An 18507-nucleotide genomic window follows, 5' to 3' on the forward strand; every position below is an offset into this window, starting at 1 on the left:
AAATAATGTATTTTTTGTACTGTGTGTTTTTTGTATTTGTTAAAAACAAAAAAAATCGTCATGTGTGTGTATGTAAGTGTGTCCCCCTATATGCCACTCTGCCTCCAGAAATGCCTTATACCCCCCTATATGCCACTCTGTCCCATGATATGCCTTTTCTGGATGCAGAGTGACATATAGGGGGTCAAAAGGCATATCTGGAGGCAGAGTGGCATAAAGGGGGTTAAACGGTATATCATGGGGCAGAGGAACATATAGGAGGGTATAAAGCATATCGGGGAGGCAGAGTGGCATATAGGGGGCATAAGGCTTTTCTGTAGGCAGAGTGCCTCATGATATGCTTTTTAACCCCCTTTATGCCACTCTGCCTCCAGAAATGCCTTATACCCCCCCCTATATGCCACTCTGTCCCATGATATGCCTTTTAACCCCCTATATGGCAGAGTGGCATATAGGGGGTTAGAAGGCATATCATGGGACAGAGTGGCATATATTATTTTTTATTTAATATGGCAAGCTGGATCGGCTTGCCATATAAAGTAAACAAAAATGTCCCATGATATGCCTTTTAACCTCCTATATGGCAGAGTGGCATATAGGGGGTTAGAAGGCATATCATGGGACAGAGTGGCATATAGGAGGGTTGAGGCATATCAGGGAGGCAGAGTGGCATATAGGGGGGTATAAGGCTTTTCTGGAGGCAGAGTGCCCCATGATATGCCTTTTCACCCCCTTTATGCCACTCTGCCTCCAGAAATGCCTTATACCCCCTATATGCCACTCTGTCTCATGATATGCCTTTTAACCCCCTATATGCCAGAGTGGCATATAGGGGTATAAGGCATTTCTGGATGCACAGTGACATATAGGGGGTCAACGGCATATCTGGAGGCAGAGTGGCATAAAGGGAGTTAAAAGGGATGTCATGGGGCAGAGGGGCATATAGGAGGGTATAAAGCATATTGGGGAGGCAGAGTGGCATATAGAGGGCATAAGGCTTTTCTGTAGGCAGAGTGCCCCATGATATGCCTTTTAACCCCCTTTATGCCACTCTGCCTCCAGAAATGCCTTATACCCCCCTATATGCCACTCTGTCCCATGATATGCCTTTTAACCCCCTATATGGCAGAGTGGCATATAGGAGGTTAGAAGGCATATCAGGGGACAGAGTGGCATATAGGGTATAAGGCATTTCTGGATGCAGAGTGACATATAGGGGGTCAAAAGGCATATCTGGAGGTGGAGTGGCAAAAAGGGGGTTAAAAGGCATATCACGGGGCAGAGGGGCATATAGGAGGGTTGAGGCATATCAGGGAGGCAGAGTGGCATATGGGGGGTATAAGGCATTTCTGGAGGCAGAGTGACATAGGGAGTAAAAGGCATTTCTGGAGGCAAAGTGGCATATAGGGGATTAAAAGGCATATTATGGGGCAGAGTGGCATGTAGGAGGGTATAAAGCATATCAGGGAGGCAGAGTGGCATATAGGGGGCATAAGGCTTTTCTGGAGGCAGAGTGCCCCATGATATGCCTTTTAACCCCCTTCATGCCACTCTGCCTCCATGAATGCCTTATACCCCCTATATGCCACTCTGTCCCATGATATGCCTTTTAACCCCCTATATGGCAGAGTGGCATATAGGGGGTTAGAAGGCATATCATGGGACAGAGTGGCATATAGGGGGTATAAGGCATTTCTGGAGGCAGAGTGGCATATAGGGGGTTAGAAGGCATATCAGGGGGCAGAGTGGCAAGCCTGGGGGCAGAGGTGCATAACTCGGGGGTAGGTTGTCAAATGAAAGGAAATAAAAACCAAACATGTCTCAATCATAGCTTTTATTAAATATGGAAAAAAATAGTCTACATGAATTAATAAAGAAATAAAAGTTTCTTACCAGAATATCGTGAAGAATAATGTGATCAGTGTTTTGTTCCACTGAATAAAATGGAACTCTTTCATCTAAAAATGTTCGCAGTAGTAAATGTTTTGATCCCATTATGTGTAATGTATTTCATTTATTAGGGCCTTTTAACACTTTTGCTTTCTGGCATTTTAATACAAATAATGAGATAAAAAGAATGGCACATAGTGTGACTCGGGTGTGTATAAGGGGTGTGTGTGGGTATAAGAGCGTCACCGTGAGATAAACTATATGGGGCTGCTCTCCAAATTTTTCCAGGGCTGCTTTTCAGTCCCAGTCCGGCCCTGGTTACACGGTTATACAGGCTGTACACTCACTACTTTACATTGTAGCATAGTGTCATTTCTTCAGTGTTGTCACATGAAAAGATAATAAAATATTTAAATAATGTGAGGGGTTACTCACTTTTGTGAGATACTGTATACATTATGCCCAGATTTAGTTTGTCCCTACGCCTTGGGTGACCCCTGATTTTGACTCTGCTTCTTACTGAATATCCCATTGCATGTCTTTCAGATTATTATTTTGAAAGACCATGGTGGAGTCTGACCTTCTTATGTCTGCTGCCCTACAGGCTTGGCTTAGGGCCACTATAGCCCACATGTCCACTACTCAGGCATTCCCACTTCCTAGCGACTCACCTAGATGTGAGGGCTCGGTGTCAGTTGACTCTTGTCACATGTCGGAACCAGAACAACCGCAAAAACTTTCATGGACAAGCCCGGCGGTACTCGATAAAGGGAAGACACCCCTTAAGAAGGCAAGGAGTGCTCCTCTGCCTCTAACAGATGCTCCTTCCACCGCTCAACCCAAGGTAGGCAATAGAGATGACTGATCTGGTGGCTGACAAACCGGTGCAGGGAATTCTCTCTGACAGCCGGGGAAGGTCTGTGCGATGGACGCAGACAACCCCCGCTGCTAACCACACCTTCTTCCGGCTGAAGAATCGCGTAGACGTCTACCTGCTGCCCGGCTACACACCAGGGAGTCAAAAGCACCGGTAAGTTGGGGGGGTTAAATGGGGGCATAAGGCATTTCTGTAGGCAGAGTGCTCTATGAAATGCCTTTTAACCCCCTTAATGCCACTCTGCCTCCAGAAATGCCCTTTAACGCTCTATACGCCACTCTGCCTCTTGAAATGCCTTATACCTCCCTATATGCCACTCTGCCCCATAATAGGCATTTCTCAAGGCAGAGTGGCACATAGGGGGTCAAAAGGCATATCATGGGGCACAGTGGCATTTAGAGGGTTAAAACAGCTTCCCAGTAGAAGAGGTAAGTGTTAATGCAGTGAGGGCATTTAAACATGCATGGGTTAGCCATAATATAATCTAATGAATAGACAAAGAACTGATCTTTACATTAAATAAAATGGGCAGACTATGTGAGCCAGATGGTTCTTATCTGCCCACAAATTCTGTTTTTCATGCAGTGACATATATTCAGACTGACAATTTTCAAATAAGAATCTCTCACACAAATAGAGATTCAATAAAGCATATATTTTTTCACAATTAGATTGCATACCTGTAATTTATGTATTGGCAATGCATCGAAAAATTCATGTGCTATATAAAGAGAGTAACCTAGTAAAGAAAAAGAAAACTTTATATCACATAAAATAAAAATCAGAATACATTCGTAATAATATTTTAATCAATTTGGTTAATTTAAATAAACAATACGGCCCCCATGTTTATTAAAGCACTTAGGTTTAGTTTCCAGAAGACCAGTATAATTGATATTGTATCTACAATCAAAGAGGAGATTATAGAAAGAAAAAAAAGTATCTTTTGCCTATGAAGACGTCACAGTAGAGATGATGTGAAAAGGGTTTCCTGCATGGCGTTTAAGACCAGCACTTTATATATAATATAGTGGATTTAGGAATACTATATAATGTAATGTATCTGAATCTAATTTAGAATATGGAATGCTGCTGCTAGAATGCTCTTCCTCGCACAATACTATTCTTCTGCTTCTTCACTCTGTGAAGCCCTCCGCTGGCTCCCTATTACCTTCAGAATTAAATATAAAATCCTTGTCATAACATATAAAGCTCCATAATACTGCTCCTCCATACATGCAGTGGGGGAGGGAAGAGGAAGAGGGAAGCCAGCCCAAAGTTTCTCTATCCCAACAAATTTGCCCATGTAAGTGATCATGTTGGGGAGGCAGATTCAGAGGTAGGGTTTCCGGAAAAAGCTGTTCTCCCTAACAGCAGCTCATCCAGTCTGCAGTGGATCAGAAAGGAAGGGAAGCCCAGGCAGGTTGTGGTTGTAGGGGATTCTATAATTAGGAAAACAGACAGGGTAATCTGTAGCTCTGATGGCAGCAACCGAATGGTTTGCTGTCTCCTGAGTGCCCGGGTTCGGCATATGGCAGACAGAGTAGATAGATTATTGGGAGGGGCTGGTGAGGATCCAGCTGCCTTGGTGCTAATTTTAGGGATTTAGGGCGTAAGATTAACCCCTTAATGACAAAGCCCGTACATGTACGGGCTCAAAATGCATTGTTTTCAATGGGTTTAGGGACCGCCCATTGTCCTTAAGGGGTTAAAAAAGGACCTTCAAGGTAGTATTCTCAGAGATACTACCTGTGCCATGCGCTACACCAGAAAGGCAGCAGATGATTAGGCAGATGAATGTATGGCTGAAGTCTTGGTGTAAGAAGGAGGGCTTTGGGTTTTTAGAGCACTGGGCTGATTTTGCTTTGGGGTACAATCTCTATAGTCATGATGGATTGCACCTAAATGTAAGAGGGTCCAATGTGCTCAGGAGAGAATGGCTAGACAGTTGGAAGAGATTTTAAACTAGGGAAGGGGGGGGTAAATACCTTGACAGAAAGTATAGAAAGGGAAGGTGATTTACTTGGTTACCAGGTGGGTGGATCTGGGGGCTTGGTCTATACAGATAATAGGGAGACAGGGCCGGCCCGACAATGGAGCCGAGTGGGGCAACCGCTCCAGGCGGCACTTTTGAAGGGGCGGCACTTTGCCGACCTCATTTCAGGCGCTCAGCATTACAAGCCGGCACCGAGACCGAACAGGGAGACTCACCGCAGGACTGCTGAAAGGTAAGTACAAGGGGGGAGGGGTAAGGGCAGATAATAGGGAGGGAGGGAGGGTAAGGGTAGATAATAGGGAGGGAGGGAGGGTAAGGGTAGATAATAGGGAGGGAGGGAGGGTAAGGGTAGATAATGGGGGTGGGCGGCAGGGACGGAGGAGGAGGAAGGGCAGCATTTTAAAATTCGCCCCAGGCGGCATTTTGTCTTGGGCCGGCCCTGTAGGGAGAAGCATTTATTTTGCCCCCCAAAACAAGGACAGAAAGCGATTGCAGTATTAGTGTTAAACAAGAAGCTAAATGTCTACAAATGCTCGCAGTTTAGGGAATAAGATCCATGAACTTGTAACAGTAGTGGCAACTGAGAATAGTGATACAAGGAGGAATCCCGCTCCACAAAAATAGGAGTTTAAAATTTCAAATTTTAATTAGATCAGTTAAAACATAATAGACAAAAAAAGAAAAAATGTGCTCAAGTGATAGAAAGGAGATACGCCAACGCTTTTCAAACCTTACGGTTCTTAATCATGGCTTAAAAGTATGTAGCCGCTACCAAACCTTATATACAAATGAACTTGATCTATATTCACGCCCACTAATTATCCCATGATTAGCCAACACAGGGAGCAGATGCAATAGGTTACAACACACATGGAGATTCTACACCAGGTGATAATTGCGGTACGTATGACAAATAGGAAACTTGCAAATTAATAATAATAATGCATTAAAAAAAAATGCTTAATAAATGTATGCTAGGTCATTTCTGAAGTTCATGCCCAAAGGAAATCTCGTATTAAGACATAGAATCCAAAAGGCTTCCCTTAGGCCAAGAGCTCGGGACCAATCTCCTCCCCTTTTGAACACACTCTATGACTATTAATTCTAAGTTTGATGTGTTGCCATTATGTACTTCATTAAAATGTTTGGATAAACCAGACATAGATCGCAGTGAGGAAAACGCTGTATCTGAATTATGTATGTGTTCATATACACGTCTTTTGAATTCTCGGGTAGTACACCCGACATATTGTACATTACATGAAGTGCATGTAGCTAAATATGACATGTGTTGTGTCACAATTAATAAAAGTTTTTATAGAGTAACTTTTATGATTAATAGATGACTTAAAAAAATTAGTTTTCTTAATGTAGCTACACAAGTTGCACCTAGGCTTAGAACATTTGTAACAACCTTTAAGATGTAACCAACTACGTGCGTTATCGGTAGTTAAATAATCACTAGGAGACAATTGATTGCGTAATGTACAGCCTCTTTTTGCCACTACTCTGACGCCATTTCTAAGAATCTCACTAAGGATGTCATTTTCATACAGCACCGGTAAATGCCTAGTTAAAATATCCTTTATATGTCTGAACTGTGTGCTGTATGCAGTAAAAAAAAGTAATGTATTTTAAATCATTATTACCATATTTTCTATCCTCATTGGAAGGAGTAAAATATAAATCTCCAGTGGATACTTAAGATTGTATTAGAGTAGCCCCTGTTCCTAAGTCTATTTGTAATGTCATTACGTGTAATTTCATAATTAAATTCATTTGAAGAGGCTCTTTTGGCATGAATGTATTCTCCTACAGGGAGATTATGAATTACATGTCGGGGGTGGCAACTAGAGGCATGTAACGTACTGTTCCCGGACGTGGGTTTACGGAACAAAGATGCATCCACCTTGGCTCCAACCACATCACCAGTTAGACAAACATCCAAAAAATTGATGGTATTTCCACCCCACTCTAGTGTAAATTTAAGAGTCAACTCATTAGAATATAATGTAGGAATTTATCCGCATCTACACGTGACCCTGTCCACACCAGGAGGAGGTCGTCTATATATCGGCCATACCACCCAATCCAAGATGTAAACGGATTGGCGGCCACATATAGATGACTCTCCTCCCAGTAGAGATTCGCCAAAGTAGGGGAGGATTTTGCGCCCATAGGGCAACCAGTGATTTGAAAGTAAAAATTATTGTCAAACCTAAAGAAATTATGTTCTTACAAAAATCGCAGAACCTCCAAAACATAACTGTAAAGAAATACTATATGTACTATATTTTTTCAAATGAAAATTGACTGCAGCCAAAGCCTATCTATGAGGAATGCAGGAGTAAAGTGAGGCAACATCACATGACATCCAAGAACAACCATCTGTCCAAGGTATAACATTCATAGCTGATAATAGGGATTTGGTGTCTCATATATAACCCATAGTGCGAGTAACTAAAGGTTGAAGTATTTCATCCACCCATGCACCCAGTCTTTCATGCACTGACCCCATCCTTGCCACAATAGGGAGAAGGGGAGGGGGGAAAACATTTTTATGGATTTTAGGTAGTGCATGAAAGACTGGACAAACCGGGAAATCAGGACACAAACTCTTTTTGAACAGAAAGAATATTCAGGAAAACACCTTCAGACACTATATGCTTCAACTTCTGCTTAATTAACTCAGTGGGATCATAAGATATTGGTTTATACGTGGAAGTATCCCTCAAGATATCAAGAACAAGTTGCTTGTATAGAGCCTTGTCCATTATAACTGTGGCTCCTCCTTTGTCAGCTCCTCGATTAATCAAATTAGGATAAGTTTTAAATTCCTGAAGCACCAAGTATTGTGATTTAGTAAGATTTTTAAATGATCTTTCTATTGGTGTCTAGTTGCTTTAACTCCTGTTCCACCCTATATTGAAATATATCCATCGATGTAGTACAAGAATTTATGGGATATAAAGATGGATTATAAGTTTTGAATTTATCTTTAGTATCTTCAATACATGAGTCCACTTCTGGATACTGTTCAGACTGTAAATCTATAAGATTAAGTAATGACACATTATCCGCAAATGAAGAATGTAACGGGAGCTAATTGGATCCCAAAATGTTGATTTCGCTTTGAGTTGTTTTTATGCGATCCACAGTGTTAGTATGACTCAGAGAATTCTCTGTAAAAAATATAGTGGCTGTTACTGAGACATGGTATAATGAGAAAAATGACTGGGACATATCAATACCGGGGTTCTCTTTATATAGAAAAGACAGAAAGTGCAAGAAAGGGGGAGGGGTGGCCCTATATGTGAAAAATAACAAAATCTAACTTAACACAAGTTGGTGAGGAGAGCATAGAGTCGGTTTGAGTTACAGTACAATTTGGCAAAAGTAAAGTAGGTGTGATTTATAGACCACCAGGGCAAGTAGAAGAACTAGATAATCTACTAGTGGAGGAAATGGCTAAAATGACAATGAAGGGAGATGTTATAATCATGGATGACTTTAATCTTCCTGATGTGAACTGGAAAACCAAAGTAGCTGGTTGTGCCTGGAGTGCAGATATTCTGAACTCCCTATTGGGACTATCTTATAAAACAATTAGTTGAGGAACCAACTTGAAAGGGGGCATATAGGATTTTGTGTTCACAAATGAGGATTTGTTAATGGATACAGTAAAGTAAGATAAAACATTTTTTAGATAAATAAATGAGAAAATGAAAGTAAAACAAGGATTAGTTAGATTAAAAACAAAAGGAATGTATGTAGAAGAGGATAAAAGGTCTAGCTGACTCAATGAATATTTCTGTTCAGTTTTTACAAATGAAAATAAGGGAATGGGACCTCGGTTAAGAAAAAAGGCTGAGTCATTTGTTAGTTTATCGAGGCAGAGGTTCTACTTATTAAAAGAGCTTGCTGGTGTACTAGCAAAACAGTTAACTGATTAATTTAACGAATCATTGGTAACGGCAGTCATCCCAGCGGATTGGAAATTAGCGAATGTTCTGCCCAGTCACAAAAAGGCAGTATGGAGGAGTCGGGCAACTACAGGCCAGTAAGTCTTACATCTGCAGTAGGGAAATTAATGGAAGCTATATTAAAGGATAGGATTGTTAAACATCTGAAGTCACATGGCTTTCAAGATCAAAAACATGGGATTACCTCAGGAAGATCATGCCAAATTAATTTTATGGATTTTTTTGATGGGTGACTAAAGTAATTGATCAAGGTGGTGCAGCAGACATTGCGTATCTGGATTTCAGTAAGGCTTTTGACACTGTCCCATATAGAAGGCTTATAAATGAACTGCAATCTGAGTTTAGATCCCAATGTTGTTGAATGGATTAGGGAGTGGCTGAGTGACAGACAACAGAGGGTTGTAGTCAATGGCACATATTCAGAGCAGGGTTACCAGTGGGATACCACAGGGATCTGTACTTGGACCCATCCCCTTTAATATTGTTATCAGTGATATTGCAGATGGTCTTGATGGAAAAGTATGTCTAGTTGCCGACGACACAAAAATTTGCAACAGGGTTGATGTTCCTGGAGGGAGAAGCCAAATGGCAAATTATTTAGGTAAACTGGAAAAATGGTCAGAGCTGTGGCAACTGGCATTTAATGTGGATAAATGCAAAGTAATGCATCTAGGGCATAAAAATATAGAATATTTGATACTATCTTAACCTCAACGTGTGAGGAAAGGGGTTTAGGGGTAATTATTTCTGAGGATTTAAAGGTAGGTAGACAATGCAGTAAAATGGTTTATGGATTACAGAATAAACCTTACCAGGACAGGTTAAAGGATCTTAACATATATAGCCTGGAAGAAAGACATGATGGGGGGGGGTATGATAGAAACATTTAAATACTTAAAGGGAATCAACAGGATAAAGGAAGAGTTTATTTAAAAGGAGAAATACTATCAGTATAAGAGGACATAGTCATAAACTAGAGGGGCAAAGGTTGAACGGTAACTTCAGGAAATTACTTCACAGAAAGGGTAGTGGGCGCATGGAATAGCCTTCCAGCAGAAGTGGTAGATGTTAATACAGTAAAGACATTTAAGCAAGCATGGGGTAGGCATAAGACCAAGCTAGATATAGGATAAGGGCAGGTACTAAGGAAAGTACTCAGAGGTCGGGCAGACTGGATGGCCTAAATGGTTCTTAATCTGCCGTCATGTTCTATGTTTCTATGAAGTAGATGTTTCCGTTTGAACAAAAAAATATGGAGCTGTGGAAAAACCCCAGGGTTGATGCAGGAGTGGCCAAAGCCACAAAGAGGACAGCTATTTCTCTGGAGGACGCAGCAAATTTGAATGACCCCCATGGATTAAAGGGCAGACTCTGCAGCAAAAAATCAGCAGCAAAAGATCTACTTCAGTCCCACCTGGAGACGACCCTGCAATTACTACAAGGCAGAAGTTCCAGAAGATACAGGATTCCATCATGTTGGTAAGGCTACAAAAGAAGTCAACAATAAGAAGCCTGGGCACTATCTACAGAAAACAAGGGAAGGCCATAATCCAGGGATACTCATAGCTCCGTATTGGCCAAAGAGGGCTTGGTTCACCAAACTCATGTGTTCCAGAATTTGTCCCGAAGGTATTTTCCAGGTTTCATTTGAACCAGGAGATTATCCCACCCTCCTTTTGTCTGGATCCAAAGAATCCCAAGGAACAAAAGCTCAACACTTTAGACTTGCGGAACTGCATCCAAATATAACTTGCCAGAACAGAATCCTGGAGGAAATACAGTTCCCTGTTTATCTCATTCTCAGGTGTCAGAAATGGAATGAAGGTGACCAAGACTTGGCCGTTGGATAAAGGAAGCGATATCTGAATGCTATGCCTCAGCAGGTCTGGAGCCTCTCTCCAACTTAAAAACTCAACCAAATCCATTTCTGCCTCCTGGCAGTGGCTGAACTTTCATGTCTGGATCCATCGTTGATATGTAAGGCAGCCATCTGGACAATTTTCCACACGTTCACTAAGCTTTTATTTATAAATTGTGTTAATTTGTCCTTTTATAGTTGAGCTACTGAAATAAGGGAACTCTGTATGAAAATGCTTGCTAAAAGTTTCATACAATATTGTTGCTCATCCCCTTGAATTAAAGCTGAAAGTGTCCACTTCAAATACATCTCGGTTGTTTCATTTCAAATCCATTGTGGTGGCATGGAGTGAGACAAAATTATGAAAATTGTGTCAGTGTCCAAATATTTCTGGACCTAACTGTACAAACATTTTTAAAACACAAACACTCTCTCTCTTTCCCATTTCTCATAATTTTGCCCGTTTCCTTTCTGTAAATCTCTCCCCAGTGCGGGGAACTCTGATCTCTGACAGTCGGGAAAGGTCTGCGCAATGGACGCAGACAACCCCCGCTGCTAACCGCACCTCCTTCCAGCTGCAGCGGAAGTTGTCTATGCGAATCGCGTAGACGTCTACACGCTGCCCCGGCTACATGACTGGGGAGTCAGAAGCACCTGTAAGTCTTTGGGGGGGGGGCATAAGACAGGAGGATCCAGGTCCCCTGCAGCACTGCGGGGGATCTGGATCTTAGTCTCAAAGTCAGACCTATTCGAGATCCGATTACAAGACGACCCCGATTATAAGACGAGGGGTATTTTTCAGAGCATTTGCTCGGAAAAAAAACTCGCCTTATAATCGAGCAAATACGGTATTTATATATATATATATATATATATATATATATATATATATATATTGTCTGAAACCTTGAGAGGTAAAATAATCTGAGGAATTCAAAACATTACCAAAGGCAAAGACTGTTTGAGCTCATAATCCTAGGAGACATTTTGTTGAAAAGCAGAGAATGGTGGCAAATGCAGTCTTTTATAATGAGTATGACACATATTTTGGATGCTTCGACACAGGCTATTAGCGAATAGTTCTGGCTTTATTCATAGCTATACACATACACACATCCAATAATAATTTACCTGGTGGCACATCTTCCACATTTTGGTACCAGAACACTGGAATTCCAGACTTGGTTAGTCCTTTCTTGTATACAGGTAAAAGCTCACAAGGTTTCTCATCAATGCTCTTTCCGGTTAAGGCTATCGCTTGGACATCGCTTAGCTTTGGACTCACTTCTACTAAATGTACAGAGATGTCACAGTTGTTCAGTAAATGTGAAAGTTGACTAAAGACCTAAAACCAAAAACAGCAAAAGTATAAAAAAAAAATTAAATACTTTTTCAAATTAAAATGAATTTATTAAAATAACTGGCAATACATTATGTTATGTAATAACTCTCTCCACTCTCATATCCTCCCTTTCTTCCAACCTGCAACACCTTTTTTCTACCTTCAACTCCCTTTTCTGTCCCTCCATACCCACACCACAAACCTCTCTCATTGCCCAAGAGCCATTTACACTTCTGTCACATCAACACTAGTGACCCAGTGCCATTGGAAAACATGCATGCCCATGCCATCACACACCATACCTACAATTACGTAATTTTAATTAAATCCCACAAAAACACAGTCTTCTGTGAGAGTTCAGTACCTTTGAAGGGTTGCATAGACGAGATGACCTCCCGCCGCACGGGATATCTCTTTTATAAGGGATTGTCAATCAGGGGGTGGATGACTCCTTACCCACTTTCACTGGGAAGCGGGAAAGAGTCTTAGGGGTCTCGTTATTACGGCCAGAATGGGAAAAGATCTTTCAATTAACTCATGCTTGTTCCATGAATACTGAGACTCAGGAGCTTTCTTACAAATTGCTCACAATGTGGTACCGTACGCCAGCACGCCTACATGCCATATTTCCTGACCACCCAGATGTGTGTTGGGGCTGTGGACATCCGGGAGGCTCGGTTCTACATATTTGGTGGGAGTGCCCCCTTATTTTGGAGGCAGATTCATGATACTATCCATCTTTTTACGGACTCTCTGCCTCCCTTCCAACCTGTATCTTACTTATTGCACCATACTTCTGACTCGATTACCTCATCCAAAAAATCTATTGTGCGGCACTTACTCAATGAGGCTAAAGCCTTGATCCCCTTGCATTGGAATAAGGTATCACTACCCTCCTTTCGAGAGTGGATATTGAGAGTAGAGAATGTACGGGTTCTTGAAGAATTGGTGGCTGGGCATATGGATCAGGAGGCACAACATGGGAGGAAATGGTTCTACTGGTCCTGTTTCGTGGCTGATCCATCTACACGGGTTGGTCTAGATTGAATTATGGGTTAGCTGGTGAGGTCTGGATTGCGTTCTGGGATTTGCCAAGTCATGTATTGTTGTAATCTTCTTCATTTTCTGTATTTTTTGTCATTAACTTTATTATTATTATTTATTAATGTTATTTACTTCTGTTTCTTGTTCGCGATATACCACACCTTGTCCTGCTGTGTCAGGACTCCCTCCTTTATGTGTGTTCCCCTTTTTTCCCTCCTTTATTGACGAAATCAATAAAACTTTGATTTATAAAAAGAAAATAAAGCTAAGAGCCGACACTTTCAGCGCATATTTAACTGTAACTGAATTTATTTTGGTAAAAATGACGAAATAACTAAACTTTTGTCAATGTCCAAGTATTTCCGGATGTAACTATATACACACACACACACACATACATATATATAAATATACATATATATATATACATATATACACATATACACACACACACTTTTGACGCCTCCGATGCAATAAAATATTTGTTCTTTAAGAGAATGTTTTGGCTGTAAGAGATACATTTATATTTGATGGATATAGTTCTTCAATTAGAATGTTATCAATGTATCCATTTATTTTAGACACTCTAAATATTTAAGAATGCAATATTTTAATGATCGATAGATGTTTGTAACAATTATCGACATTTGTAAAAGCAATTTCGGAAGCACTGATTTCAGTGTATGGTAAGAAATATATTTGTTTGTATGATATATACACCAAAAGTAGCCTTGAGGAAAAAAAAATACATAATAGCCTACACAAATAAGGATAAATCAAACATTATTGGTAACACTTTCCTTTGAAAACCAAAGTATCGTGGCACTTACTCGTAAAATGTCATTCATCAGGGTGCCTCTTCCTGGACCAAGTTCCACCAACTGAAAAGCTTTAGGTTTACCAGCAGATATCCATTCACTAATGTACCATATCCCTAAGACCTGTATATATGTATAAACAGAAGGGAAAGAAATGTTATGAAATCATAACATGATGTAAAATTAAGGCAGCATTCCAGCCCTATTAGCATGTTCAATACATAAGGAGTCAATTTTGCTGTATGAAAATGGGGAATTATAGTCAGTTGGTGCTTAAAATCAGTGGTGACAGCTGTAGCCAATCATGTTTGCTATCTGAAAATTGATGTTATGCTAGCATACATGAAATTGTACATTGGACCAGTGATTTTGATGGAAGCGCTATTGAGCATGTGTAAAATGTTTACATACTAGCACTTCTTTTTAGTAGAGGGAGCCAGGGGACAAAATACATCATTGTTTTCCCTCCAATAACTACTCAACGTATAATCCAACTTGCATACAGAAAAAGCATGAGCAAGATGGACTCCAACATTCATTTAAACACACTACAATTTCGGGGACTAGACTGATCTGTAAACCTTTAAACTCAGATGCCAACTATATACCTCATATGTGGTGGCACATATCTGATGTTTTAGGTTGATAAATATGTATAATATATTTTAAAAGGTGATCATTGTTGACTTTGTTTGCATGCGCCTACCCCTTGTGGTTGTGGCAGCACCATGAGATTTCTAAGGGAAAAAACAAGCCTCCTGGCTTGTCTGGTGTTTGTAGATTAGTGTTTAGCAATGCTTCCACTACCCCTTAATTTTAAGTGGAAGGGTTTTCCATCACCTTTACCCACCATAACTTTTGTTATTGGTATAACATATTATACTCGCATATATATCTATTTATACACTGCTCCAAAAATTAAAGGGAACACTAAGATTACACATCCTAGATCTGAATAAATGAACAAATCGTATGACATACTTTCGTCTTTACATAGTTGAATGTGCTGACAACAAAATCACACAAAAATTCTCAATGGAAATCAAATTTATCAACCCATGGAGGTCTGGATATGGAGTCACACTCAAAATCAAAATGGAAAGCCACACTACAGGCTGATCCAACTTTGATGTAATGTCCTTAAAACAAATCACAATGAGGCTCAGTAGTGTGTGTGGCCTCCACGTGCCCGTATGACCTCCCTACAACGCCTGGGCATGCTCCTGATGAGGTTGCGGATGGTCTCCTGAGGGATGTCCTCCCAGACCTGGACTAAAGCATCCGCCAACTCCTGGACAGTCTGTGGTGCAACGTGGCGTTGGTGGATGGAGCGAAACATGATGTCCCAGATGTACTCAATCGGATTCAGGTCTGGGGAACGCGCGGGCCAGTCCATAGCATCAATGCCTTCCTCTTGGAGGAACTGCTGACACACTCCAGCCACATGAGGTCTACCATTGTCTTGCATTAGGAGGAACCCAGGGCCAACCGCACCAGCATATGGTCTCACAAGGGGTCTGAAGATCTCATCTCGGTACCTAATGGCAGTCAGGCTACCTCTGGCAAGCACATGGAGGGCTGTGTGGCCCCCAAAGAAATGCCACCCCACACCATTACTGACCCACCGCCAAACCGGTCATGCTGGAGGATGTTGCAGGCAGCAGAACGTTCTCCACGGCGTCTCCAGACTCTGTCACGTCTGTCACATGTGCTCAGTGTGAACCTGCTTTTATCTGTAAAGAGCACAGGGCGCCAGTGGCGAATATGCCAATCCTGGTGTTCTCTGGCAAATGCCAAACGTCCTGCACGGCGTTGGGCTGTAAGCACAACTCCCACCTGTAGGCGTCGGGCCCTCATACCACCCTCATGGAGTCTGTTTCTGACCGCTTGAGTGGACACATTTGTGGCCTGCTGGAGGTCATTTTGCAGGGCTCCGGCAGTGCTCCTCCTGCTCCTCCTTGCACAAAGACGGAGGTAGCAGTCCTGCTGCTGGGTTATTCCCCTCCTACGGCCTCCTCCACATCTCCTGATGTACTGGCCTGTCTCCTGGTAGCGCCTCCATGCTCTGGACACTATGCTGACAGACACAGCAAACCTTCTTGCCACAGCTCGCATTGATGTCCCATCCTGGATGAGCTGCACTACCTGAGCCACTTGTGTGGGTTGTAGACTCCGTCTCATGCTACCACTAGAGTGAAAGCACCGCCAGCATTCAGAAGTGACCAAAACATCAGCCAGGAAGCATAGGAACTGAGAAGTGGTCTGTGGTCACCACCTGCAGAACCACTCCTTTTTTGGGGGTGTCTTGCTAATTGCCTATAATTTCCACCTGTTGTCTGTTCCATTTGCACGTGAGCATCAGCATGTGAAATTGATTGTCCATCAGTGTTGCTTCCTGAGTGGACAGTGTGATTGACTTAGAGTTACATTGTGTTGTTTAAGTGTTCCCTTTATTATTTTGAGCAGTGTATTTTGTCAAGTGAATTTGGTCTGCTAAACAGAATCTAAAGGGGAGACCCTGTGTCCTCCATTCCCCTAAACAGATCCAATGAGTCCTCATCTAATGAGGTGGACACAAAAACATATTCTTTATTCAAGGGCTTGCCCCAAGAACATTATGGGAGTTTTTTTTTTGTTAACAAGAAGGGCCAGCCGTACAAACCCAAAAATTACAGGTCTTTTCAATGGGATTGGGAGAGGAAAATGTCACAGACCCAACAGGCAGGATATGGGGAAGTACAGAGAAAGACCTCTTGTATTAGTGGAGTACACAGAGCAGGGTAGAGATTACAGCTGAAACATCTATCAGCATACACTGAAGCTGAGACTTTTGTGCTTAATAAGGGTTTTGAATTTTTTCCTGGAACATGGCCCAACAAGTTTGAGGTATTTATAGACCTCCAGAAGGTTTACGCTCACTCTTAAAATAGTTTTTATAAAATGAACAGGAGAAAAAGCTATACCTGAGGAATGGCTTGAGGCCTTAGAGAGCGTACAAAAGGAAAAACACTATATATTTTTATTTTTTTTATGTCCAACTTCTATTTTTGCTGCCGAGTGCATCATTACTTTTGAAGAGCTACAATATTACCACATATACAGTATGAAAGTCCACTACCTAACACTAGCTATTACAGTATATTGTTACAGTATTACACTATATATTATTTTTATGTTCAAACATTGGGAATTCTTTTTTTGTATAAGCAACAAAAAGGTTATGATATAAGTTTCTGCTTTATAAGGGTTTCACTAAGCACACAAGTCACATTTAGTGCCTATGTTTAGGAAGCCCATAAACTGCTTGATGATACCACCACGTACCAAAATAGCGGTCTACCCTACACAGGTTAATAAAGATGCTCTGCAACAACCATACACAGGAGCTTATGAAAGTCGTGTTATTGATTCATTTACCCCCCCAATCTTTCACCATCTACCAAAAGTACATCAGCACCTACATAATCTACCAGTTCGTCCCATAGTTTCTGGCATAGGATCGTTTACGTGGAACCTGTCAATTTATGTGAATATTTTTTTACAGCCTCTAGTAAAAGCTTTACCCTCCTATCAGGTAAGTACTGTCACAATCTCTCCCTTGGTGTCGGGTGCTCGCGGGTAGAGGACCGCTCGCGAGCAGCCGTTACCGGGGGCGACAGGTGTCTCCCTCGATGCGGACGGTTGGGTCCCCGATCGCCGGCACCGAGGTTTCAAGGCGGTGTCTGGGGACATTGCTGCCGTCCGGCATCATGATGCCCGACGGAGCATTGATCCCCAGTATTCTGTACTTACCCACTCCTGGTCCAGCGGTGTTCCTCCTGTCTGTATCAATGGGGGTGCGGCTGGACGGGTCCGGAGGCGGAGTTCAGGGAGACTGCCCAGAACTGCGATGATGCGGTCCAGAGGGCGGAGCTTGTAAGGGCGCCAGATTTAAAAACCCAGAAAATGCTTTAGTCTGTACCCTGTTGTGGTCTATGTATCCAGAGTTATTGCTACTGCTCGTTACTTTAGTTTTTGACCTCTGCCTGCCTGACGATTCTTTGCCTAGAGATTCTGTACCTTCTCCTGCTTATCCTGGTTACTAGTTTTTTGGCTCGTCTGATTACCCGTTCTGTTACCGACTTGGCTCGTCCGATTACCCGCTCTGTTACGGACTCGGCTCGTCTGATTACCCGCTCTGTTACTGACCCAGCTACCCTGAATACGTTACCTGAGTTCACCCCGGCTCTGCTGCATTTGCCTTCTGGTTCCTGCTGTCGGGGCTCCTACACCTTGCACTCCAACTCGGCCCTTAATTTATCCACCTGCATCTGGCCTCCTCACTGTTGGAATCATCCCAGTCTCCACTCCCTGTCACTAAGGGTCTCCCTTGGTGTGGGCTTCGGAGCAGAAGAACTTCTGCGGTGAGTGCCTTGGTGTTGGTGGTCGTGACACGTACTCAGTAACTCAGTTATTGTCTAATATTAAATAGGATGCCAGCTGGATTTGGATTTGTCCAGATGCTGTCTTTCTCTACAGAAATATTCCCAACCAAATAGGGATCCAAGCTAATATGCATTTTTTTTGTCTAAGGAGTCCATGCCCTTGCAACAGCAACATTGTATCATTGAAAGTACCGTGTTTGCTCGATTATAATAACCATCATCTTATATTCGAGGTCGTCTTCTAATCAGAGCTCAAATAGAGGTCTGACTACAAG

At 42.0% G+C, this 18507-nt stretch overlaps 1 protein-coding gene across 1 annotated transcript in view; it reads right to left on the reverse strand.

The window, feature by feature from the left end:
• Nucleotides 1–18507, reverse strand: part of NDUFAF7 (NADH:ubiquinone oxidoreductase complex assembly factor 7) — a 60972-nt gene that overhangs the window by 29409 nt on the left and 13056 nt on the right. The window contains exons 4-6 of the mRNA XM_053459792.1: nucleotides 13821–13931; nucleotides 11736–11949; nucleotides 3448–3506 (exon numbers count right to left, since the gene is read on the reverse strand). Coding sequence (XP_053315767.1) covers nucleotides 3448–3506; nucleotides 11736–11949; nucleotides 13821–13931 — 384 coding nt within the window. The remainder of the gene's footprint in view (nucleotides 1–3447; nucleotides 3507–11735; nucleotides 11950–13820; nucleotides 13932–18507) is intronic.

This window comes from Spea bombifrons, chromosome 3, assembly GCF_027358695.1.
Source record: "Spea bombifrons isolate aSpeBom1 chromosome 3, aSpeBom1.2.pri, whole genome shotgun sequence".
Classification (NCBI taxonomy): Eukaryota; Metazoa; Chordata; class Amphibia; order Anura; family Pelobatidae; genus Spea; species Spea bombifrons.